Source organism: Mesocricetus auratus, unplaced genomic scaffold, assembly GCF_017639785.1.
Source record: "Mesocricetus auratus isolate SY011 unplaced genomic scaffold, BCM_Maur_2.0 Super-Scaffold_100018, whole genome shotgun sequence".
In the NCBI taxonomy this organism is placed as follows: domain Eukaryota; kingdom Metazoa; phylum Chordata; class Mammalia; order Rodentia; family Cricetidae; genus Mesocricetus; species Mesocricetus auratus.
In genome coordinates this window covers 15,008,418-15,035,526 of record NW_024429199.1, presented here as the reverse complement: position 1 = coordinate 15,035,526, position 27,109 = coordinate 15,008,418, and the positions used below count along the sequence as shown (strand labels likewise).

General features: G+C 34.8%; 1 protein-coding gene and 1 long non-coding RNA gene across 2 annotated transcripts in view; one reads left to right on the top strand and one right to left on the bottom strand.

Annotated features, from left to right (window-relative positions):
- Trdn (triadin) overlaps positions 1-27,109 on the top strand; it is a 372,838-nt gene that overhangs the window by 133,037 nt on the left and 212,692 nt on the right. The window contains exon 9 of the mRNA XM_040758270.1: positions 6,107-6,166. Within this exon, the coding sequence (XP_040614204.1) occupies positions 6,107-6,166 (60 nt within the window). The remainder of the gene's footprint in view (positions 1-6,106; positions 6,167-27,109) is intronic.
- LOC121144482 overlaps positions 13,934-27,109 on the bottom strand; it is a 35,548-nt gene continuing 22,372 nt past the window's right edge. Inside the window, exon 2 of the long non-coding RNA XR_005881853.1 lies at positions 13,934-15,216. This is a non-coding gene — a long non-coding RNA (uncharacterized LOC121144482). The remainder of the gene's footprint in view (positions 15,217-27,109) is intronic.

Genomic DNA, 27,109 nt, shown 5'->3' with positions numbered 1-27,109 from the left:
TTTTAAATGGAGAGGAAATTCTTTACAGAAATGTGCTGTATGAATATAAAATTGTCATTAAGGGCCTCTTTGTTCCAGCATTAGAGTCCTTTTTGTGCCATCCATCACAAAATTCATTCCTCAGTCCAGGATGCTACAAATCCTGACCTCACTATTCAAGACACAGGGTGGGCTCAGTGAGAACTGTTTCTGAGAATGAGGTGTCTTTCCTTAGGAATGCTACACAGGAAACATTTCTTTACTCCAGTAGCAATTAAATAATTCTACCTAGAACTTAAAGTGATCTGATTTGCATCTATACAACTTTATTGATTCCTTTAAGCTTTACTAATAGGAAGGCTATTTGGTTTGTAGAACTGGAAACTTTCTTTCTCAATATAATGTATATTATATGAATTACACACCCTGCATTTTCAACTTATTTTCCAACTTCACAATGTTTTTAAACTTTGATAGATAAGTAATTCATGTAAGCTTGTATTTATATGACAAAAGGCACATGTAGAAAATATATTTACAAAGGAAATAAGAAAAGAAGAATGGAGTAGTTACCTTTTTTTTCTTTTTCCTTTCCTTTTTTTTCTTCTTTTAGTGATTCGTAAGTGTTAGGTAGCTCAAACCTATTTTTTTTTTGGCTTTTACGAGACAGGGTTTCTCTGTATTGTTTTGGAGGCTATCGGTCCAGCCAGGCCTCGAACTCACAGAGATCTGCCTGCCTCTGCCTCCCGAGTGCTGGCATTAAAGGCATGTGCCACCACAGCCCGGCCAAACCTATTGTTTTTAAGATGATTATAGGATCTTGAAAAATTGAAAATACAAAGTGTTATCTTTGTAAATAATAATCATGCATGAATCTTTGTGTTATAGCAGATTAAAATAAAGAAAAATACTTTAAATGGGTATTTTGCTGTGATAAAAATTGAGAAAATTAGTCTTTTGATTCCCTATAAGCACAGTTGGATAGTTTGCATTCCCAATTGTCCTTAAAAGAAAAAAAGAGTAAAATGAAACCAATTAAAACTTATCAAGTGTATTTTAATCTGTATTTCATTATATAAAGCATATGCCATTTACACTAAATGTCAAAATACTTAGTGACTAGGCACATGAGCACAATTTGGGATGCTTATTTTTCCTGTCTCTTGGGAATGGAAACCATATTTCATTGAGAAATTAGTCACACTAGGACTAAAAGGGTGTCTTTTTCCAGGTCACAAATACTATATTTTGTCATATCACCAACCAAACTTATTAAATACATAAATATATTCCAATTCCATTTTAATTTACTCTTTTCATTTTTATATAAAGAGCTAGTTATATATTAAAATGAAATCCAAATATCACTTCCATTTAGAAGCAGAGGCACCTAGGCAAACAGTATGCTAAGTCATGACTGCCTACTGAGAACTTCTACACCAATTAAATAATTACTTAATTAGGTAGACATTAAAAATTTAACTTAGAATGCCTGGCCAAAGTCAAGTTAATTTTTCCCCTCCTTCCTTCCCTCCCCCTCCCTCCTTCCCTCCTTCCCTCTCTCCTTCCTGCATCCCTCCCTCCCTCTCTCCTTCACTCCCTCCCTTTCTTTTGTTCTTTTTTTTTAACCAAACTGATATTTAAGAACATTTGTTTTTAAAACGCTGGTCACATGGTAGTAACAGTTCAAACACAATGAAGACATGGCATTTTCTTTTTTCTTTTTCTTTCTTTTATTAAAGAGGTGACTTCGATTTTTAAATTCCTATATTGATAGCAAAATGAAATTGATTTATAATCATCTCTGGGAAATAAAGTTTAATTGCTTAGTTAAACTATGCCTAATAAGGGTGGATATATATATGTATATATATAATTTTCAAATTAATGCTGTGAGTGTATGTCTATGTGTGAATTTGTGGGGAAGAATGCAGGTAAACTTCAAAGCCAGAAGAGGGCATTAGATTCCCAGGAACTCGAAGATGAATTCACCTCTTCAAGAGCATGAAGCACTCCTAATAATTGGGTGGCTTCTCCAGTTCCTCATACAAATAATAGAAAAAAGAAGCCCTTTAAACACACAGTGCCCTTGGTTCTTTTGGAAACAATCTTATCTGGGACAGACATTTGTTAGCAAAATTTACCTATGGAGTAAAAGTATCAATAAACACATCATTTGGTTACTTTCAATATTTACTATTGCAGTATATAAACATGTATAGATACTGAAAACATTGAAAATGCTTACCATAAATTTACCCATATTTGCTTATCATATAATCTGTTTTTTAGACCACTTCAAATTCACTCAAGGTGAGATGGCAAAGTTGACATGATTTGACATTTCTCCCTGCCTTCTGCTGCTTTCTGCCAAGTCTGTGGAGAAATAAAAATCTCATAGCTGTTACATACTATGCTTATTCTTTTGTTATTTTCATTATTTTTTTCTAACAACGATGCAAGTACTGGTGGCAGCTAGAGTAAGTGTGGCTAATGAGGACCCGCTACACAGCACACCAGACCACATGCACCCATCCTCATTAGAGAATGTTGTTTGAAAGCCTTTTCTGATGATTGTCTGTGGCCAGAATGCATTTTGTCTTGGCTGATACTCCACAGGGAGCACAGGCTAGGCATCAGCACCTGGGTGGCATAGCCAGTACTCCCTGAGGAACCACAAAACGGGAATGAGAAACATAAAATTAACTCTAGCAGAGCGTTATTTTTTGTTTGTTTGTTTTTGTTTTTTTTTTAAATCTTCAAGTGATAACCAAATAGAAAATTACTTTATAAAAGTTACTGCCCTATAACTGTAAATGCCAGAGGGCTGGGCAGTTAAGACTTTCTTTAAGAGTAGTTTCCTACTGTATTGGGATGGATTTAGAGAAGTATTTTCATAAAATGAATATTCTAAAATCTGGAAGTCTCAGGCAGGAGAAGGCCAACTTCCTAGAATTTTCTCAGATTGTTAAGGTTGACCCTGAGGGCAGGTGAAATTCAGCATTATAAAAAGATAATTTAAAACATACATAAATATTCTTCTTAAGTTCCCTTGATATATTGAAGTCATTAGAAATGCAAAGTCACAAATCATTTACATGTAGCTGTTAAAGTGCCATCCATTACCTAAGTAATAGTCTAGATGAAAAACAACACAAAATCCTACTACCACCACCACCAAACAAAACCTTTTGAATCCACAAAGGATTTGCCACATCAAACTAAAATCTTATCGAACTATTCTTACACTCTTGAAACCAGAAGTCATGGCAATAATAAACAAAACTTACTGTTGATACCCTTTGAAAAGTTTCACTGTACTGTAAATAAACAATTAATGAGGAAAACTAGTGGGTCTTTTCAGTTAACTCAGAGAAACATTCAGCACCTTATTACACTTGGAGACAGAAAAGAATATTTAATTTTGGAGGAGTGTTAAACCCAAAAATAGTGAGGAGAAAGCCCAAAACCATGGTTGTCCAATTGAAGCAAGCTTTATTAATACTGGTCAGATCTGTACCTGGGATTTGCAGAGAATGGCACTGAATTAGGTCAATAGGGCGCCTTTAAAGGCCAAAACCCACAAGGCTAAAGTGCTGCCAACATCCATCTGATGTTCCTACCTATTGGTGATCAAGCACATTCTGTATGGATGGAGCAACCAATTTATTTACTGAAGTGAAAACACTTGACAATAGTCCCCAGCATTCCAGGAAGTTGTCTGTCCTTGGACAAGTGGCATTTACAGGTTAGCCTTAGTCTGTACAAGAGGTATACAAACCCTTTTATAGAATAAATATTGTATACCTCATAAATTTTGAACATATTTAACAAATAATAGGGAAAATGCTATTCCCGGAAGTTAAATTACACAGAGTGAATTTTTGGGAGGCAGGGGGTATAAATGAAGAAAAAGAGCAGGAAAAAAAGAAATGAAGGGTTGGAGATCTGTGTGTGATTGTTACTGTCTTAATTAAGATTTTGATCAAGTGTATTTTTCTATGCCAGTGAGAGAATTAAAATTTAAGAAAACCCTGAGTGCAGTCAGAATAATCAGGTGAAGAAACATTTTTGATGGGGGTGAGGAAATTATAGAAAGATCTGTAGAGCTGAAGGAGCACATGGAAAACCCAAGTTCCATCTCATGGAGAACTGTTCTTTTAGTCTTCATCCCCTAATTCAGAATGAATCAGTTTGAACAAAGACAAAGAGAGTGATGGGCTCATAGCTTTTAGCCAAACACATCATCATCAAGCATTGAACCTGGAAGATTGGTCCACCAGCAAGAAGCCCTAGTGGAGGGAGAAAAAGGATGCTAAGCCTGGTTTTAAGCTATTCTAGAAGACATGGATGAGGCCATTTTGACTATATATCTGTGGTTTCCATCACAACTGTCTGACGATCAGGGATCTAACTCTGAGTCCCCCAGTATGATTAGGCACCATGGGGGACTGTTAACAAACAACACATACTTTTAATAGACCTGTGGTGTTAACTATTATATGGGTAAGAGATCCCTATATCTACATTTTTGCATATTTCCTATCAGTTTTAGAAACACATATGAAGGAAAAGAGGAAAAGAGAGACAAATTCCAAAACAAGGGGAATTATTGGTATTTCGCACTACTCCAAATTTATATATTCCATTTAAGAAAAAAAAGATTCTTGACCTTGTTTTATAGTGAAGTTATTTATTTTACAAGAGGGGGGAAAATGTGTTCAGAATGTGAAAAAAAAGGAAAAAAAGAGAGAGAGAGAGAAATGCCTATTTCAATGTTACTTTTGCTTAATACCACAGGACTCCCATAGCCTGGGATGCAACAGAAGGCATCCTGAAGGTACCTCTGTGAACTAGTAGATTCATGGGCTGGTCTGAAAGATAGCCTTTTTCTATTCCCTACATCATTTCAGCAACCTGAGAACATTTCACCTTTACAAATGACATGAGGTTTGATACCCTTATGTCAGTACTAAAGGAAAGGAGCCTATTTTTTAGATCTAGGGCAGTAGTGACATTCACTACTTTCAAGACCTGGCAGAGCTTCACAATACAATTTTTATCAACTGGTGTTAACACTCTGAAAAAATGAGGTTTATAAATATTCTTGGTTTTGTATTTATATAGAAATATATATAGTTATTTTCTGTTTGATAAAAATAATTTTGAACAATTAAAATGTGTCATACTACAAAATTCAATAAACTTTCCTGATGCTACGGTGTTGTTTTGGTGTGTTAAAAATACCTACCACAAGGAAATTAAAATGTCAATCATTAAATACAAGATTTATAGTATACAAGTTTTAAAGATACTATGGTAAAGTTTATGAACTCTTTTAAAGGATTTTAGAGTGGAAATTAGAGTTAGATTGACCACAGGAGAATCCAAAGTTAGCAAGAATATGGATTTCCATGGATATATGTAATTAAGAGGTGAAAGAAAAAAATCCAACTCCTGAAATCGCTTTGAACCTTGTCTGTGACAAACATCTGTTTACTTTGTTAGTTTTATTTTTATAGACTACAGACTAGCCAAGAATGTGAAATAATCTCATATAATCATTCAGTTAATTAGCTGAATATTTCTGTCATTTGGTGAATTTGAGCAGTTTTTCAGATCATATTTCTAATAAAGAGAGTTTCCGTGAACAGGACCCTGACAGGTTACAATGGTTTACCCTCAAGAAACAATCTGCAGCTTCACTTGGGCAGCTAGCAAGAGTCTTGAATCTAACTACCAGTTGGTAAATATTCCTAGTTGGAGAGAATGTTCTTTTGTACAACTCATGTTTCTTTCTCAAAAATCTCACAAGAACAAGTAAGAATAATTGTTTTAAACTTAGGAAAAGGTTTTGAATTTTCAAGTATTTCTTACCCTGATTTAATCATGAACAAGTCTGTTTCCATAGTTAAGGGGTTTTGTACATAATATGTGGAACATTATGTTTATTATTTATTTGCCTCTGTATGTTTGTAATATCACAATTTATTCCTTTACAGAAATAAACAGTAGCCAAAATAGACTTTCACTGTTTTGTTTGTTTTGTTACACCTTGTCTCCATATAAAATAGACAAATGTTGATGACATGTTTTCATTGCTTCTTTTTTCTCTTTATTCTGTCAGATCAGTATGCATTCTGTCGATATATGATTGACATGTTTGTCCATGGGGATTTAAAACCAGGTATTCCAAACAATTCTTATTGTTGTCTGTTTTAATAGCCTTTGTTTCTAAAATTGTCTGCTTTCTCTGTCTTGTGCTACATTTTCATTTAAAAACTTGCATAATGCATGTGCAGACCTAGAATAAAGACAATAATATGCAGAAATAATATCTGGTATGGGGGCCTTTAATTTTACTTGCATTTGTTGCATGGCTGGTTGCAAATGAAATCAGTTGAAAGCTCAAATATTAATATCTTCATATATATAAATGCTAATATCTTTAATAATATCTTGGAGTGAAGCGATGAGTCACTTGGTTTGATTCCTGGTATGTTTGGAAGAAAAGACACAACAAGGAACATATCAGAAAAACATCTTTTTCTAATAGTGGATAAAATTCACTATAAAATCCATCACTTCTCAAATACTAAGACTTACCTTTCCAGGACATTTAGATTTTCTTATTTACATATGTATGGTCTTTGGTGATTCCAGAGAGCTAAAACTCTGTTAATATCACTATAACAAAGTAAGGCATTCATTTACAGTGATAAACCTCCACTCTTGGTATCTTTTATTTTTATTCAAAGTATGCTAAGGAAATTTTAATTAAGATTCCTTGTACTATGCTTTATAAATATCTATGATCTGAAGGACTAAATACTTGGAATGGAAGCTCACAGTTTAATGCAAACTGTAATTTGTTTCTTTAACTGTTTTGTGGAAGTCATTCTACAATTCTAAAATGTCGGTGTATGCATACACTGACAGCCAAGGATATCATCCATGAGCAAGTATGTGATACATTTAGTTCCTATATATTTAAAAGCTCAAGAGAACTTAATCACTCTCGAACATGAAGCCAATCCCAATAGCTGATTCTCTCAGATGGTTTTAGCTTCTTCCTTTTCCTCCTCTATTCTTTCTCTTCTCCCCTTCTTTTACTCTTTTCTTTATCCATGTTTATATTATTTAGAAAGTGTGATGAAGAAAGATGAGCCTGGAAATGATAATACTTTATTGATGAAACTAATCTCTTCCTACATCTGTATGTACTCACCTAACAACATTTGATAGACATGGGGAGGAAGGAAGTGTGATCACTGGGGAAAAGAGAGTTTTGGACAAAAATATACTTAATTCTTTCCTAGCATGAGACTGAACTAGCTGTTGAATGCCTGCTCTTCAATTTTCTTCCATTTAAAACAGAATTTACAGTAATGACATTCTACCATTTGCAAAGCATCCAATGGATATGCAAAAAAGTGTTGGGACACCTCAAATTTAATATTTTCAATTTTTTATATCACAACCTTTGCACGAGTACCTCATGGAAAGGTTCCTCAAGTCCTAATGTACACATATCATGAATAAAATTTCCCTAAGATATCTGTTGCCAACATCATTCAGCTTTGGTGGTTGGAGAAAGCCTTACTCTAGCTGGATGATGACACAGTACTGTTATCCAGAACTCAGGGGGCTGAGGCAGGAGGACAGAGAGCTTCTGATTGACCTGAACTTCAGAGAAGATGCGACTGAAAAAAAAAGTAAAGTAAAATAGAAAGATCGGAAGAAAATCATACTTTATATGTGCTTTGCTTTTAAAGGATCAACATGCTTAAGATGAAACATATTGTTGATATGCGTAGTTTGATAAATACTAATATATATATATATTGTTTCCTTGATTGCTCCATTAGTTTTTAAATTTCAGTTTGTGATAAAAAGAAACCTTCTTTTGCTACTTCATCTATTTATATTATCTGCTAATCGGTGACAGAATATTTCATAACAAAGTCACATGGCAAAGTGAAGCATGCATTGCTGAAAGCAGTGAGGAATGATAGGATGTTGGCTGTGAAAGTACTAATCAACTTCATGAAATAATCAACAGCTGAAGGTCAGAAGGAATGATGGAAGCATGTCTTTTAGGGTTAAAGTGGATTATGCTAGTGAATATACAGAAATGATGTGCCATAATGCACAGGTGATGGTGCTCCAAAGATCATAGATTTAAATCTATATCAGTGTATATTATTCTAACTCTGAAAAACCATTCCTGAAATGTATCAGCATAAGCCTCTCTGTTCTATACCTTACCTTATTTTTTCTCTGATTTATTTCATGTATGTTTACACTTACTGTTTTGAAAATATAATATGTGAAGCAATATTTTATATTAGTATTTCTTAGCCAGGCACTAAAATAGAATAAGAAGGAGAAGGGAAGTAAAAGTTGACAAATTGTTCGGTTTTTCATTGACACAAAAAGGGATTACACTGTCTTATGCTTGTCAATGGGGCAGTAACAAAAAAATGAATGATAAATACAAAGTGTAATGAGCTAATTTTTACATAAAGGAATAAAAATGATTTAAAATGATTTATGTGGGCACATTAATTTGGGAAAAGGTCATTGACATGAAACTGACTCTGAGTGACAACTGGAGAATGAAATGATTCCTGCTGAGATTATTGCTCAATACATATCTAGTATTTATACATCACTCCTGCTTTCACCTGGCTCTGTTTAGGATCCTGGAACACCTGTTATTGTTTAGCTTGAGTTCATTATTAATTGTTGGTAGTTAGTTATTAAAACTATCATTTTAATTTTCCCTCTGGAATTCAGTAATCCTTTGTAGATAACATTGGATACCAAGTTTTGCCTTTATATCTCATCAAAAAAACCTTCTGAGTTGTTTTTAAAAGTGTAAACTGGCATTTCATCACTATACTAGACACAAATTAAAAGTACCTCATTTCTCTGTACTGGGTAGTGAATATGCGGTTCTATGTGGTAATGATAATCCCAGCCTTGGTTACAGAGATCAGAAGAATATCACTGAGTAAAGTGCAAAGACTGAACCAGTTTGTTGTATGTGATTAACACTCCTGCATTCTGATTCACTTTATATTTAATCTGAGTAATAAGAAAATGCTGTACAAATGTAGAAAGGGAATAATTTACTTTCTTTTAATTTAAGAAATATTGTGAATTATGTGGATAGTCCTTTGGGACAAGGAAACTATTATATTGTCTCAGTCTTTAGTAATCCAACAACCATGAAATCAGTTAATTGTATATGTTAGCAGTGTTTCAGCATGTAGTTTTCAGTATTGCTTAGGCAGAAAGAGAGCAGGGAGACAAACAGGGAGAGAGAGAGAGAGATCTGGTCCTCTGGTTCTTGTGCAGTCTTGAAGTTCGTGATCCACTTTCACCTAGAATTAAATTAATCCACTTGTCCATTTGTCACTAACTTGTGTGACAACTACTAACACTAGAGAATACAAACATTATTTTCAATCCCAAGATTCAATTTCTTCTGGTCATTTTGTATTTTGTTGTAATTAGAAATCAATTGTACAGGTGGTCAAAGTAAAACTTTTGGTTCATTTATACTGACATTGTTTGTAATTCCAGTTTTGTATTCAGTGCCTTGTGGCTAAGGATATTTTTCCTTAAGTAACATTTATAACCCTAGCTTCATTATTTTAGTAGCCCGAAAAGAAGCAAGAAGATTCTCCTTGTCATACTCTGTCTTTGTGAACTTCAGGCTAGGTATAAGGAACTTACCTGGATTTCTTAGCAGAGTCATCCAGGCTGAAGAAGAGAAAATGTCTGCAAGTAGGAAAGCTCAGAGCACACAGACATGTGCATGAACCTCAACATTTAGTACTGAGACCAGGGTTGGTACGCTTTGATTTGGCAAATGTAGCACACTTTTTCCCTGGTTCTTCACCTCTATAGCTACTGTGATTAAATTGTAATACAACTTAAAGTTTATCCCTTAGAAGTTATCCTAGGATTATAATTCTAATAACTATATGATGTACCAGGACATTCTTTGGACAACCAGCTCCCAAATAATGACATGGAGACTTCTTATTAATCATGAAAGTTCAGCCTTAGCTTAGACATATTCCCAGATAGTTTCTGTAACTTAAATTAACCCATCTTTATAAGCCTATGTTCTTCTACGTGGCTTGTTACCTGTCCTCTGTACTGTACGTCTGACTCCCTCCACATCTCACTAGTGAATCCGTTGCCTCTCAGATTCTTCCCGTGAGTTCCTCTCTCCCCCTGAAGTCCTGCCTAACTTCTCCTACTTAGCTCTTGGCCATGTATCTCTTTATTAAACCAATCAGAAGGTGCCTTTGGCAGATGATGTAAAACAGACACATCTTTACAGTGTACAAAATGATTATTCCATACAATATGGCTTTTACTTGAGTCAATAACATGTCAAGGTAATTTGTTTCACTTTTACATCATTTATTTTTCTAAGTTTATGGAAAATATACAATAGTAGATTATATCTGGCTTCAATAAACTATTCTTCTATAGCTTATATTCCAATTCAATGGGCATTAAGCTCTGACCTAAAAAAGCCTTGAGTAAAAAGCTAATCCTCTCATTTTATTATGATCCCTTCTTTGGACTTTTGTAAAGGGAAGCTTTTTCCTTGAGAGAAGCCTTCCCACCAGCCTGGTTCTAGAGTCCCAAATAAACACACAGGAGGCTATATTAATTATGAAGCTGTTGGCCTTGCTTGCTTCTTACTGGCTAGCTCTGACTTAAGTAATTACCCCGTAATTGTTAATCTAAGTATTTCTCTTACCAGAGAAGTTTCCGGGCTTCCTACCCCATGGCATTACATCTTGACTCTCTATGTTTCTCCTTCCCAGAGTCCTCCTGGACTCCTAGTCCCACCTATCTAGATTCCTACTGGCCAGCAGTGCTTTATGGGCATATACATAGGACTTCCCCAACAGACTTTAAAGACTTTTTAAAATTTATTTTTTAATGAAAATAATTTTCATACAATATATTTTGATCATGGTTTTCCTTCTCTCATCTCATCCCAGATCCTTATCAACTCCCACCCTTCCAACTCCACAACGAAGCAAAACAAAGGCAGAGAAACAAAAAAAATAAACTAACAAAAAAAAAAAGAAACTAGGAAGAAGCACAAGAAACACACACACACACACACACACACGTACATACACAAATACAACAAGTTTAAAAAACAAGCAATGTCATACAAAATTCTCCAAATGTATCTATGTGTTTATTTTTGTTGGCCATTTATTGCTGGGCAAGTGACCTGCCCTTAAGAGTGGTTTGTACAGCCAATGAGAATCCCTTTAAGAAACTATGTTTTCCTTTGTAAGCTATTGTTAGTTAGATACACCTTCTTCATGATGATAGGAATTAGTTTCCAAGCCGCCTCTCAGTGCTGGACTCCATCTGGCCCAAACTCATGGCAGCCATGTGCATGGTGCCACAGTATCTGTGAGTTCATAGGTGCACCAATCTTATTGTGTCTAGAAGACATGATTTTCTTGGTATCAACAATCCCTTCAGGCTTCAAAAATCTTTCTTCCTCTGTAACAAATAGTCTTTCCCCCAGCCGCCTGGGCCCTGCCGAGCTGTCTAAACCCTCAAATAACACACAGGTCACTATATTAATTATGAAGCTGTTGGCCATTTGCTTGGCTTCTTATTGTCTAGCTCTGACTTAAGTATTTAACCCATAATTGCTAATCTAAGTATTTCCATGTCTTTTACTGGAGGAAGGATCCCAGCATGCTACTTCTCCCGCATCCTACATGGTAACTGACTGTGCCTCTGTTTCCCAGAGTTCTCCTCGACCCCTAGTCCCACCTATCTTGCTTCCCTATTGGCCAACAGTGTTTTATTCAACAACCAATAAGAGAGACATATTTACAGAATGACATCTCCCATCATTCCTCCTCATGTGTATCATCCCCTGAACTCTGAGGGAAGATTTGATGAAGGTAATTCACTTAAGACTGAGTGTTTCAAGGTCCTACACTCTGCATTTTTCCATCTACTGCAGGCAAAAGCTTTTCTGGCTATGTCTGAATATGATCTGGTTTATAAGGACAGCAGAATGTCATTAGGAGACATTTTATTGTTACATTCCTTTAACAGCACTGTAGTATTTGATTTTCACCTATGCCCTTGTACAATTTAGTCTTAGATTCTTCGCCATGCAAACAGTATCAGGAATGGATTCTGTCTCATAGAATGGGCCTTATATCTAATCAGATTTTGTTTGATTACTCTCACAACATTTGTGCCACTAATGTACTAGCATATCTTGCATGCATATTACCACTGCAGATTGAAGTGTTTGTAGCTGGTTTGGTGTTCTGGCAACCAACTGGTTAGTACACTGACTATAGTCAGTAGGACTGTAGGCTTTCCCCCAGCTTGGCTTCTCCCTGTTCAATGAGATATGTGCTTGGCTCCCTAACTAATAGATTTGGCAATAGCCTAGGTTACTTGAAGATTTCCATGGGACCATTTGAGCCACAGCTCAATTAGATGGAACCCATTTCTTACATTGTAGATTCCATTTGGTGGTGAGGTATATCTAGTTGGGGCTTTGTCTCCCCTTTTATCTGGTAATTTATTTGGATTATTTGGATTTCTTTCAGATATGTATATATCTTAAGATGCTTCCATTCTAGGTTTCTGTTTGACCCTCAAATGGTATTCATGCTTAATATCCCTCCCCAAAAAACCTCTTTACACTGTTCCCCTCACTGTCTCCATTTAATCCTCTCATTCCAGTCTTTCCCACCCCTGTTTAGCTCCAACTATATACTCTATCTCTGTTTCCTTAGAGGATCCTTTCCTTTGCCTTAGTTACTTATATTATACCAAACTCTGTAGTTATTTAGTCATATACCTGTCTGTAATGTGTAGTCTTCCCACCAGCCACTTGGGTCCCGCTGCTGTTCAGCTCTCAAATAACACACAAGACACTATGTTAATTATGAGGCTATTGGCATTTGCTATAGTTTCTTGCTCGGACTTAATTATTAGCCTATAATTACCAATGTATATTTTTATAAGGTCTTATCTTACCAAGGACACAGCCTCATGTGTCCTCTCTATGCGATCACATGGTGATGACTGTCTTCACTACCATTCCCAGAAGCCTCTGCGACTCCTAGTCCCACCTATCTTGCTTCCCTATTGGCCAACAGTGCTTTGTTCATCAGCATATACACAGAAGGACTTCCCCCATCATCTACCTAAAGTTTAAAACCTAACATCCATATATAAAAAATACAAACAATATTTATCTTTTTGGGTTTAGCTTGCCTCACTCAGGATAATTTTTTTCTAGATACACCCAGTTACCTATGAATTTCAGGATTTCTCCTAACAGCTGAGTAGTATTTCATCATGGAAATGTACCACATTTTCATGATCCATTCTTCTGTTGATGGACATCTATGCTGTGTCCAATTTCTGTTCTGTTAGAAATAGAACAGCAGTGAACTTGGTTTAGTAAATGTCTCTGTGGTAGGACTTAGCATTCTAGCATATTACAAGAGTAGTATAGCTGCATATTTAGGTAGTTCTATCTTCAGCTTCCAGAGAAACAGCTTCACTGATTTCCATAGTAGTGGTTGTACAATTTTGCACTCCCACCAGCAGCGAGTGTTTGTTAGCCCTACATCCTCATCACTATAAACTGTCATGTGTTTTTTGATCTTGACCATTCTGACAGGTGTAAGATAAAATCTCAGAGTATTTTTGATTTGTATTTTCCTGGTGATTAAGAATGTTAAACATTCCCTTGTTTTTCATCCATTTTTTTATTTTATCAAATATGTACTCCCTGTTTAATTTTGTACCCCATTTTATAATTGAGTTATTTATGTCAAGGGTTTTTGTTTTTATACATTTTAGATATTAGCTTGCTATTAGATAAGGGATTGGTAAAGCACTTTCCCCATTCTGAAGCCTGTTATTTTATTTGAAGAGATGGTGTCCTTTGCTGTACAGCTTTTTAGTTGCATGAGGTCCCATTTATTAATTATTGATCTTAGTGGCCATGTGCTGTTGGTGCTCAGTTCAAAAAGCCTTCTTCTGTGACGATGATTCAAAACTACTCCCAACTTTCTCTTCTGTCAGATTCAGGGTATCTTGCCTTATGTTGAATTATGATCAACATGAAGGCCGATCTGTATTCATCTTCTGCATGCTGATATTCAGTATGACCAGCACTATTTCTTGAGGATGCTATCTTTTTTTCCAGTGTGTATTTCAAAATTCATTGTCAAAAATCAGGTGTCTGTGGGTGTGTGGATTTATGACTAGGTTTGCAATTTGATTTCATTGGTCCATGTGTCTGTTTATGTCAATACAATGCTGATTTTATTACTATAGATTTGTTGTGGGACTTGAGTTTGAGGATAATGCTATCCCCAGCAATTTGTTCATTATTCATGATTGTTCTAGCTCTCCTGCAATATTTTTGCTTCCATATAAATCTGAAAATTGTTCTTCAAATTTCTTTGAAGAATTGTGTTGGAATATTGATGGAGCCTTTTTGGGATCTGTAGCATGCTTTTGGGTATGATGACCATTTTCACTATACTAATCCTACTGATCCAAAAGCATGAGAGATCTTTCCATCTTCTGATATCTTCTTCAGTTTCTTTCTTCAGTGCCTTAAAGTTTTTATTGTATAGATAAAATTGTTTCTTAATACCTGTCTTGATACATTTTTCATTCAATTGTTAGTTATTCAGTTTTGAGTAGTTTGTGTGCTTTCTGTAGTTTCTGATATTCAGCTTTAACTCATAGTAGTAAGAGAGGGCATGGTGTTATTTCAGTATTCTTATGAATCTTGAAACATGCTTTGTGCTCATGTATGTGGCCAGTTTTGGAGAAAGTTCCATAAGCTGTTGAGAAGGTATATTCTTTTGTGTTCAAATGAAATGGTTTATAAATATCTGCTAGATACATTTAATTTATTGCCAGCATTTCCCAGCACATCTGTCACTTTCTGTTTGCTTATTATATTCATATTATTGGAGCAATTATGAATAATGATGAGATAACTATTATGCTGCTAAAATAAAAAATCTTCAGAGAATTACACCAATGTATATTTCATAGTATGCTTTGGAAGTTTCAAATTGCTCAGTGATGATTGTAAGATGCTTATCCCAAAATACAGTAGATTTTATTCTGTTTTAGAAGCATAAGTAAGCCTTCTCATTGTCCTCAGAAGACCTGTAAAGAAAAAAAATTAAGTCAAAATTTATTAGTCTTTGTTACTAGTTAGAATGAATAAATGATAGCATAAAAATGAAACCAATTTACTCAGTAGCTTACTAAGAATTAATTCCGAAAACACACTGGCAGGTCACACAAATCAGGTTTTAAACCTTTGATTTCCTATATTTTGGAAACTCAATTTGTTTATAAAACTTCCTTCCTAATATTGTTAAAATGAACATGTAGCATGGTCGCTCATGTTTATAAAGCTAGAAATCATGGGTAAATACAAGAGTAACATGAGCTCAGGGTCAGCATGAAGTAAGTAACCAGAACCTATCACAGATACAGTTATTAAAATTATTAAATAATCTATGTACATATTCTCCTCTCCTTTCTTTCTTTTCTCTTTTTGAAGTAGAAACTTATTAGATAATGATAGTACAGTTAGAATAATAAAAGTAAAACCTAAGCAAAATTTAGAACTTCAAATGTACCCTGAGTCATCATTTTGGTGTGGCTTTGTCAAATTAGACTGAATGATACACAAAATTACAATGGTATTGAAGCAATGTCTTACAAAATCAAAGCCTTACAAAAAAGTCTCCTCTCCATTAGTTTGTTTTGATCATTTTTTCTCTGTTGGGCTCCTGAAATACCTTGCAAAATATGTATGATCATCCTTGTCACAAGACTGGAAATATACAATTCAAATGTTTGTTCAAATCTCTCTCTCTCTCTCTCTCTCTCTCTCTCTCTCTCTCTGTCTCTCTGTCTCTCTGTCTCTCTGTCTCTCTCTCTCTCTCTCACACGCACACACACACACACACACGAGGGTAGCAGACTTAGATTGGAACTTTTGCTAGATCTCTGGGATTGGTAGCAGATCTGTTTTTCTAACTGAGATAATGTGCATCTGAGGAAATTGAAGGATCAATGAGACATTTGGATAAATGCTGATGAATACATACTGGTAACTTTGGTTGTACATGAATGAAAGATAAAATGAACAAGGCCATGACTCTGACTGTGAATTTGAGATTATCAGACTAAAAAGCTGATAAATCAAGATTGGAACTCATCAGGAAGTAAATGGATATATTTCGATGACAAAATGTAGGACAATTGTCTAATCACGTAGAGCTGATGCTTAATGTGAAATCTTTCAAAGATTTAAATACAAATGTAATGGGGAAGTGGCAATACCTTTTGTTATGGAATTGGACTGGGGAAATTGAAAAATATTGATAAAATCAGTGTGTCTGTTTGCAATGAAGAAGGACAAAGTTTAGGAAGTCATTGCTACAGTGCTAGTGGGCCTTACATTATATATACATGTGATGTGGCAAGTGATATTCAAAAATCCAAGCACTATACACCGTCATCACAGTTTAAGTTCACACATGGTAGAGGTATCACTGACATCCAGATTTAAGTAACATGTACAAGACTAAGCTGTAAAACCAGCACAGCTAAAATGTGCTAAATTATATCTGCTAATAATTTATTTTCAAGATTTACTTATTTATTATATACAAACACATCAGAAGAGGGCGCCCGATCATTGTAGATTATTGTGAGTCACCATGTGGGTGCTGGGAATTAAACTCAGGACCTTTGGAAGAGCAGCCAGTGAACTTAACCTCTGAGCCATCTCTCCTCCAGTGGCATGATTCTTTCTTCTTCTGGGTGACTTTTGTTTATTTGATTTTCTCCTATTTACATTATTTGAAGAGCCAGATAATGTCCCAAAGTTGGCATTAAAGTACACCTCATGTGCTCAAATCCAGACCCTCATACTCACCTGAAACACATCTTGTCAAATCTCTTTTTTTGTTAATTTTGTATTTCTTCCTCTGTAATACTAGATTAATAAAGGGATCACTGTGGAATTTATTGACAGACACAAAAAGTGCACTTCATATTGTAGCATTCTAAGTGTTGATTCCTTTATTATTGAATACATACCAATAGATTACTACAAGTAGATTTCTGATAAAGAGAAGAAAACACGCCGACTAACAGCATAGCAGATCAAGTTGGTCATTATACATATTCTAGATTTTCCATGTTATGCATCTGAGATATAATATACAATTTTAATGTTGCCGAAGGATCACAAATTATGCATAATAAACACTTATAATGCAGTTTTATTGTCTCTGAGTTGTAGGGAAATGTTAGATTCAAAAGATAATAGCAATAAACAAAATATTACTGTGTAGATATCTACACTATGAAGATCAGATGGTCTTTATGTAAAGTATATTTCCAGCCATCAGAAACAGACAAATACTCAGAAAAAATTCAGTTCCTGTCACTATTGAAAAGGAAATAAAATGTGATCAATACTTAGGGTTGTAGTTCAGCTTATGTTTTATTAGTGTTAAGTAATTGTCTTTATGAAAGATTATGGTAATAAAGTGCACTGTGTGGCTGTACATACTTGAAATGTGATTCTGTGATAGTGTAAAATTATACTGCATGTACCAAGTAATGTTTACAATATTAACTCATTATAGCTGATGGGAGAAAGAGGATATAAAAGAATGCCTTCACATATTGAATGATAATTTTATAATACAATGATTTATATACCAATTATCAAATCCAGATTTCATGATTTGGTATTTAAAATTTATAACTGATGGATAAAACTGTACAAACTTATAATGTACTATGTTTACAGACATGCATACATCATATAATTTCCAAGTAAGTGTAATCACTCCTCCTCCTCAAACATTCATCATTTCTTTGTGTTTAAAATTTTTAGAAATTTTTTCTCCTAGCTCTTTTGAAGTTGTCATTATTTAGTCACAACAGTGCAACAGCCTAGAACGTCTTCCTTCTGTATCACTCCAGAGTAATTGGTGCTCAGTGCATCAATTGATGAATGTGTTTATTTTTTAAAAAATAAGGTGAAATCCACAGTGAAATAATAATTATTAGGTTTTTTGTGTGAATAAAATGTATTATGTCTCAAAACTGAAAGAGAAATTCCAATTAGGCTGCCTCAAATAATACTACTAACAATAGCAGTGAAGTAACAAATCACAATGTCAAGAGTGGAAAATATTCAGACACATTTAAAGATACACAATTTATCCAAAAGTGAAAGCTTCCCGATACGATCCTGGCTCCATTCACTGTAGTTTAGGTCACTAAATCGTATTAAGTCTCATGTCTATATAATTCATTCTACTTTTATTTCCCACTCATTTAACAGGAGAAATCCTAAATTCTTTTTCTGACTTTCTGGAATCTAAAACAGAGAGCTTCCTAATCTACGATGAAACAAAGATGAGGACCTGGGATTCCTCACTTAGCTAAAATACACAAGTTATTAATAACTCTAAATCTAGAGAGTGAAAGGCAAAAAGATTTCAGAAGAGAACTCATCCCTCCCACCCAACACCATGGACTAAGTAGGAGTGGAAAGAAATTAGTAGAATAATTGTCACAAAAGAATGAACCATTTAAAATTTATCCCCATTAATATAGAATGCAAATTGTTCTCTGAGTATCTCTGAGTATCTGAGTATCTCACCTATAAAACTGAATAATAGTTCTGGAAATCAGTAGAAGAATTGCCACAAAAGAATGAACTATTTAAAATTAATCCCCATGAATATAGGATGCAAGTTACTTGTTCTCTGAGTATCTGAGTATCTGACCTATATAATAGAATGGCAGTTCTGTGAGATATGGCTCAGATCAGGCACCTACACTTGAGCCGGAAAACTGCAGCTGATGTGGCTCAGGAAGTTCTTGCTTCCTTAGAACCAGTTCCTCCACTCTCTACTTCTTTACGTTTTTATCTTTTTGGTTTAACGATCCCATTATTATCAGTTTCCCCTTGGCAAGTACTTTCTTTTAAAACTGCCTTGTATATGCATTTGAAAACAATTTGCCTCCAAATCCTCCCTACTGTATACCTAATAAGGAATGTGGTATTTTGTGAAATGAATTCTGGATTTACTCTATTTATTTCAATGAAAAAATAATATGTGTATCCCAAAGCATTTCTCCTTATTCATCTGAAGAAATAATTTTGTTATTTAAAACTATGACAGGTTTCCAAGTTCTGTAAATAGGCCTCTGTAAAGATTTCTTGAAGAGTTATTGTTGTTCCCTCTAGAGACAGAAAGCTCAGAATTAACAAAGACTGGTTCAATGCATCCATCACTAAAATGCAGTCAACAGACAGAGGGAGACTAAAATGAGAGGAAGGACGGGAGAGTGTTCACACTTAATTATGAGGCTGTGTAATCCCTGGATTTTTCATAGCAGCAAGAAAATGACTTTCTGTTTTAAATTAGATTGTCATATCTGGATCCATTGAAGATTTGGGTCACTATACGTGACTAGGTTCACACAGTGAAATAGACAAGAGTCCTTAGCTGGTACAGTTGCATTGGTGCTTCTGCTATTGTCTGGTCATCTTCCTCATAATGGGCAGACTAGGATTTACGAAGGTTTCTTTCCCCTTAGTATTTCCCATCTGTAACATAGAAAGAAAACCCTCTCAGAGCTGTATCTTCTAGACTTTGAAAAGAGTCACCTGTTTCAACAGGTTCTTCCTTGCTTTAAGGTGGTGATTCTCAACCTTGGAGTCACAATCACTTTGGGGGGGTCAAATGACCCTTTCACAGGGGTCACCTAAGACCATAGGAAAATACAAACTTTTACATTATAATTCCCTAGTAGCAAAATTACAGTTACGAAGTAGCAACAAAAATAATTCTATTGTTGGGGGTCACCACATCATGAAGGACTGTGTTAAAGGGTCACAGCATTAGGAAGGTTGAGAACCACGACCTTAAGAGAGTTTTGTGATAGAATGTATGGATAGACACAGATAAATGATATAGAAAAAATGATTGGATAGATATAGGTATGGATATAGATATAGTTACAGATGTAGATATCTGGCAGCCTTGCTACTATTCGTGCCATGGGCCTGATGTCAGATAAAAATAAACTTCCCAGGTAACCTACTGAGAATATTCAATGCCAGTTCTAAAGTAGTGTGAAAAGGAACAAATAATACAGAGTAATTTGAATTACTGTGTGAGGAACAAGGGAAATTAAGGCTTAATCAAAGGATTATCAAGCTAGTTAGATGTTATTTATTTGTATGACAGATCTTTTAATAGTCTCTTCTCTCAGCTAGCATGCAAGAGTGAGGACTAAGGAAGGGTTTAGCGCTTTACAGGCATGGAATCCACCCCTGCTATTTCGAGGTCTGTTTGATTGTCCTCAGTTACAGTGGATAGAGAGAGACTCCAGTGCTCCTCGTGACCACTCGCTTAGCTGCAAACTACTTCTCCCCTTTCCCAAGCAGAGCTTACTGACTGTCAGTGTTAAGTGACTGAGCTTGTACTGGCTCTTCTCAGAGACACATGCTTGATAAGCAAGTTCATCAGCATCATCCCCTGTGCAGGGTTTTAATTAGTTTTTATAGTTTGAAGGCAATGCAATGTTGCCTTCTCCTAGCAATGGAGTATTACTGACTGTAGGCTGTTCAGCCAGCGGCTTTTTTTTTTTTTTTTGGCAGAGTTCTATGATTTCCGTTTGAGACCAGTCCAATTTACACTCTTGTTTTCTGCATTATTTTAAGGCAATGTAGTGCTATTACACCAGTGTTGGAGTAATGTGTATTTTGAGGCAACAGTTTGCCTGTTTATACCCCCATCCGAACTGGGCGGGATATGTTTGAAACCATTCATTCTGCCTGTCCCTGTCAAGACAGCCGCTGAAGCTGTTGTACAAACTACGGTTGTGCACACTGAAGCATTGTGGCTGCTATCAATTACTTACACTGGTTCACTTTTATCCTTGGTTAACTGGTCTGTCTTGAATCCCAAAAGACAAATTGTAGTGGAAAAATAGTATTTTCTATTTTTTGGTTCTTTTAGGCAGGGTCTTTCTGCATAGCTCACTTGGTACTCACTACATAGCCCAGGTTGGCCTCAAACTTGCAGTATATCTCACTGTGTCGATCTTGCCACCCATGTATTGGGATTAAAAGTTTGTCCCACCATGTTTGGCTTAGCAAATAAAACTGATTTAAGTAACAAAAAGTAAATAAAACCAATCCGTATGGGCAGAATCTCTGTTGCCATGTTTCTTTATAAATTAGACTGTATTCTATATCAGTACCTGTCCCTTGTCTTCACACTGAATTATTTACAATTCTTTGTACTCCCCTTTGGAATTTTCACAAATATGTTGTGCAGAGTATCTGTTTGATGATTGAGTGTTGTTGCAGGAATGAAAAAATGTAGGCAACAAACCCATTTTATCAGCAGAGAAACTCATGACATTTGATCTTTCCTTTAGAAAGGGAGCAATAGGGGGTGATGAAAATAGGGCAGTAGCACCAGATTACCATATTAAAACATAAATGAAGATGCAAGCAGATGACTTAATGTTCTCCAGTATGTTAGTCCTACAACACCTAAACCTGTTCCATGTTCTGTAATACCTGAACCTCATATAAATCATGACTTTTCCCAGAGGGCCGTAATATTTCATGTTATTATAGACAGCTTCCTAAAAGACACTGCTTAAATGTGTATTATTTTAAGTCATAAAAGATTAACAACTACACACAATTTAAAACAGGAAGGAAGATTGGCTGCCTGCCAAGTGTGTCATTTATCTATGAATGTAATTGTGAATTTAATTGCAACATGGAGTCTATTAAATAACCATTATTAACATATCTCCACTTTATCCTTCATCTGTGAAACACTGAAACTTCATGCCTGTTGCTAAACAGATAAAGGGTGCCTCATTTTTAGTTCAGTACCCTGTAAAAACACCCTTTTATACCTTTCTCCTCTTGAGATAAACTCTAAAACGAGAAGATTAATTTGTAATTGGTTCTAGTTTTTTCTAGTTTCTTTGTTTTGCTTACAAACTGAATAGTTTTATATGTCAGAGAAGAAATATGGAAGAGACTTTTTTTCCATAGATAGAGAGAAATATTGGGACAGGCAGCTTCAGAAATCCTTAATTTTGCCAAGGGTTGGGAGGGTGGAAATTGGTTTAAAAGCATTAAAAATGGTAGTAAGACATAACAAACAACTTAATTTTACATGAACAAATTCCTTGCAAAATACAGAAGCAGCTATTTTTGAAATACCATATAATGGCTTAGAAAATTCTCCTCTTTGGAGTAAGAGCATGGCTTAGTCGAGAAAATATATAAACACAGGAGCTGTGATTCTTAAAACCTGCACAAAGGGCACATGGATATGCTGGCTACCTATAATCACAGCACTCAAAGGGAAGATATACAGGGATCCTCCCAAAGAGAAACAAGTTAGCCTGGTTAATTCAAAGTTCAGGGAAAGACTATGCATCAATAAATAAAGTTGAAAGCCACCATGGAAAACACCCAATACAATTTTAGGCCTCCACACGCATATATACACACATGAATATACAGGCTTGCAAAACAATTTTCTCAGATTGCCATTGAAAATGAAGAGAAAGAAAAGCAAGATCTTGCTGTGTGAGGTGGAACCGCATTTGAGGGTAAGGCCACGTAGCTGCGGCTGTAATAATTGTGAGGACCTTGAGCAGTGATGGCAGTAAGAGGAGAGTGCTAGTACTTTAGGTGCTAATAGTATAAGCAAATACTATTATTTTAAATAAATAATATTTTCACTCAAGTCTCACAAATCTCAGTGAGATGTTATAACTTGACCTCAGTCATGTGAAAACTGAAGAGAGAGGGAGCTGTAGAATTGGCTCAGATGGCTGTGTAGCATGTCTACAAGTCACACTGAATTACAAGCCTATTTTAAAATGAATGCGAATGCCTTCCTCTTTCTTCAATTAATTTTCTAAGTGGTATAACTTATAGCAAATGAACAGTTTTTGTTTACTATAATTTAAATTTGATGTGTGCTTCTAAATCATACCAAGATAGTTGCTAAAGAAAATGCACACTTTGCTGGTAACGGATATTTGCCTAGGTTATTTGGCTAAGGAATGTGGTACAGAAACCTCAATGAGTGGAGTGACTTAGCACATAGCATTATTTGCTGTTACCTTTTTATGTGAATCCAGCAAGCCAACAATGAAGTCTGGTAAGAGTCCATGGTTAGATTTTTAAACTTTTTTTTTTTTTGCAATTTCCAGAGTGACAACTCATTGTGATAAGAGAGAACATGGAGTAAATTCATCTGTTAGGGTGCTTGTGGGTCTTGAAGCTACTGGGAATGAAAACAAAAGATTGTAGTAGTTTGGGAATTGGGTTAGCAATTAACTGTGCCATCTGGTCTCTGTAAATCATTTTTTTGTGGAATTCTAAGGAGAAACAACTCAATGTGATGAGACATTATTTATTTTTCAGGTTTTTAAACTTTACAAGAATATCAAGCCCTTTACACATTATGAAGTAATTTTGCTATTATTGCAGTGAATCATTTAGCAATGCATTTTGTAAACATAATGACTTTCCCTCTGGAAACTTTATCTTTTTATTTTCTTATTTTACTGGCCACCATTTTCATTCTTATGGTTAATATTTAAACAGGACTTGTGTTCTCATTTTGAGGATACTATTAATTGTGTTAGCTCTCTGAAAAGTAATCTTGAATATAAAATATGAAATATTACATTTTGACATAAACTATATGTTTGTTTGAAAGGTATATAAATTAAATTTGCCAACAATCAGTTAGTTATTCATTGCTAGAATTACTTGATTAGTAAGTAGTAGTTTTATTGTAACCAATGATCAATCAAACAAATTGAAAAGTAGCCTAATAGCTTTTAGTCAATATGTTAGCCTTGATGAGAAGAGGAATTCAGTATATAAATTAAATCTGAGATTTTATCTCAAAATTCATTGTGGTATAGTTTTCTTTGAAACCATGCACATGGAATTCAATTTAATTGTGTTCTTAATTTACATATAAACTTAGAAGTTTACATGTGCTTAAGGCAGAAATTTTATCCTATAACCACCCCAGGTATTTAATACAACAGAGAGTATGCACACTCAATTTCATGATTGATAGATATTTTTTCACTGAAAGTGTTTACATTTTTAATTTGAATTTACTATCTTAGAATAATTATCAAAACCTATAGACAAAATAAGTGATATTTGTATTTCAACTCGCCCTCATGGGGAATAGGATTTAAATGTTCACTAATAATGTAATCTAATTATAATACAGAATATAGCATCAATATATGGTTTCTTAAGTTGCTGTGAAATAATTTGAATCATAGATTTTTTACAACATAATTGCATATAACTGTCCTGTAATAAGCATCTTCCATTAATGTCAGATAATTACCACAATAGCTCTCTTCTAACCTTACTTTTAATGCTTTCAAATACTTTGTTCATTCCTTACTCCTTTAGCTATTTTGAAATAATCATGTGTACAAATGCAATATGAGTTTGTAAAAAGAGACAAGATTGCTCCAATTCATTACTACAAGGAAATCAGAGGGATTTGCCAAGTTCTCCAGGTTCTTTGATTTCCAGTGTATCAGTAACCCTTGAGGCATCTTTCACCTCTCAATATTCTTCATATTACAGGAATGCAATCATATAATCTTGTCACTTAGGGAGGAATATTAGATATTTAGAATATGTTTCAAGTGTTGTGTTGTTGGAGAACTGTTTCATTAAATACCTTTATTAATTGTTAAGCTTTAGCTTAGTTTTATAAACAAATTATAGACCAATTTGTCAATATTTTACCGAAATAATGGATATTATAGTAGTAAAAATTATTAAGCTTCCGCCCACAATGAATGAACACTGTAGAGTTACAGGCTATCAAAATAAGTATTTTTCTTTTATGATTTGGAAGTATGTCACATTCTATTAAGAACTAAAAACCAAAAACTGAATCTTCACATATTGAAATATTATAAGTACAGCATGCCAAGTTGACAATTGGCAACACTCATTCATTCACTCCTTCATTTTACCATTCATTTCGTTTTAATAGATGTATTCCTTTAGTTACTAGGCATTGAAGACTGTAACTACTGCAGAGTGAGAGTAACTTGGAAATGAATAAATTCACAGATGCCTGGGGAATCATGGGATAAAGCATACTTGAAGTTAGGGGTTGTCAGGTATTGTAATAAGTGTATTAGGATGGAACAAACAAACAAAAAAACGAGCCTGTAAACAGAGTCAATCTTTGAATAATGGCTAGAATTATCTATGTTATCAAAAGTTTATCACTGAGAAGTTGTAATCCTTCATATTAAAAATGCATTGAGTGATTACAGAGTAATGTGTTCTGCACATATAAGAAAGTTATTGTCAAATTAATTTATTTTTGCGTGTGTGTGTTTAACTAGCTCTCACTGTGTTGCCTAAACTGGATTAAAACTCCAGGGTTCAAGTGACCCTTTCATTCTCAGTGTACCTAGGTTTAACTTCTATAAGTGCATATAACACCTGGTTGTTGTCATTTTTTAATTGAGACAGTAATCAATCTAATTTGGCTCATTAATATCTCTGATTACCATCACATTTGACCCTTACTATGAAAGAAAATTATACTCACTTATCTGTATCTTGTTTCTTTCCTCAGCAGATGAGGAACAAAGCTGAGGTTGACCTCTAGCTTCCACAGGAATATGAGGAATATGCACACATATCTGCATATCTGCACATACAAACATATACCCAGGCACACTATGTACCATACACACACACACACACACACACACACACACACACACACACACACACACACACACACACACAATGAAGAAATAACCCTGAAGGTATTGAGGATAACCCAGCTGACACCCTCTTGCTCTGGAAATGGAGTCAGGTCATCTGGCACCAGCAGAAGAGACTTCTGAATCTCCCCAGTGGTTTGCTACAAGCTTATGTCTAAGGTTAGCCAAAGAAAACAGCTACAGACCCTTCAGGAGTAATGAATCACATACAGCAACAAGATAATTGTCATTTATTCTGCCTTTCTGAGTAGAATGTTAAATGAACAGAAGGATAACAAAAACTAAAAGCTAACTTTACAGCAAAATTGGTTTTGAACACAATGCATCTCCTTGGTTAAGGTAATTATTCTTCCAGAGACCACTTTCTAGCTCTCTTCATATCTATGGTATGATAGGGCTAACTTCAAAGTGTACTTTACACCCCTGGGTTCCACAATTATAATTCTCAGTATCTGTTTTTGTTATATATGAAGATCAGGGATGCTGACATTAACAAAGCATAAAATAAGTGGAACAATGATCAAATCCGGAATCAGTCTCATTTTCATTCATTAGTTAGCTAGTCCATGGGAAGTTATTCCTACTTCATATATTTGATATGAGAAAGAAAAAATTAATATTACCTTTATAATTTTTAATCAAAAGAATATATGAAATATGTATTTGACTCCTACTTCTTGCTTTCATCAAAGTGAATACACAAATATATAATAATGCATGGATATATTAGAGAAGATTTTTTTATCAGGAGTCAAAGAAACTTCACCAGAAACATTATGGCTTTGAGAATGGTCTTTTATTTAAGAAGTTGAAGGTTTTTGTGTTTTACATACCTGAAAGTAGAATTGAATAACCAGTTTAGAATCAATACTCATTTTCTCAAAAAATTTAAAAGTATGAAAAGAAAAAAACACATTTGGATGAAGTAGCTCATAAGCTGTGTCTTTGGGATAGCCCAATCAATTATATCTGGATTTACCTTTTGAATGCACCTCTTTACATATACACTGCAATAGCAAGGCAAGTGATACAAATAACAAGAGCATTTATTAATACAAACCAGTAACTTGACAAATAGAAAATCTATTCTTCTTACACTATCACTACCTTAATTTGTTCTCAGATGCTCACGTGTAATTGTGAATGTTATTGTTTTTTATTTTTC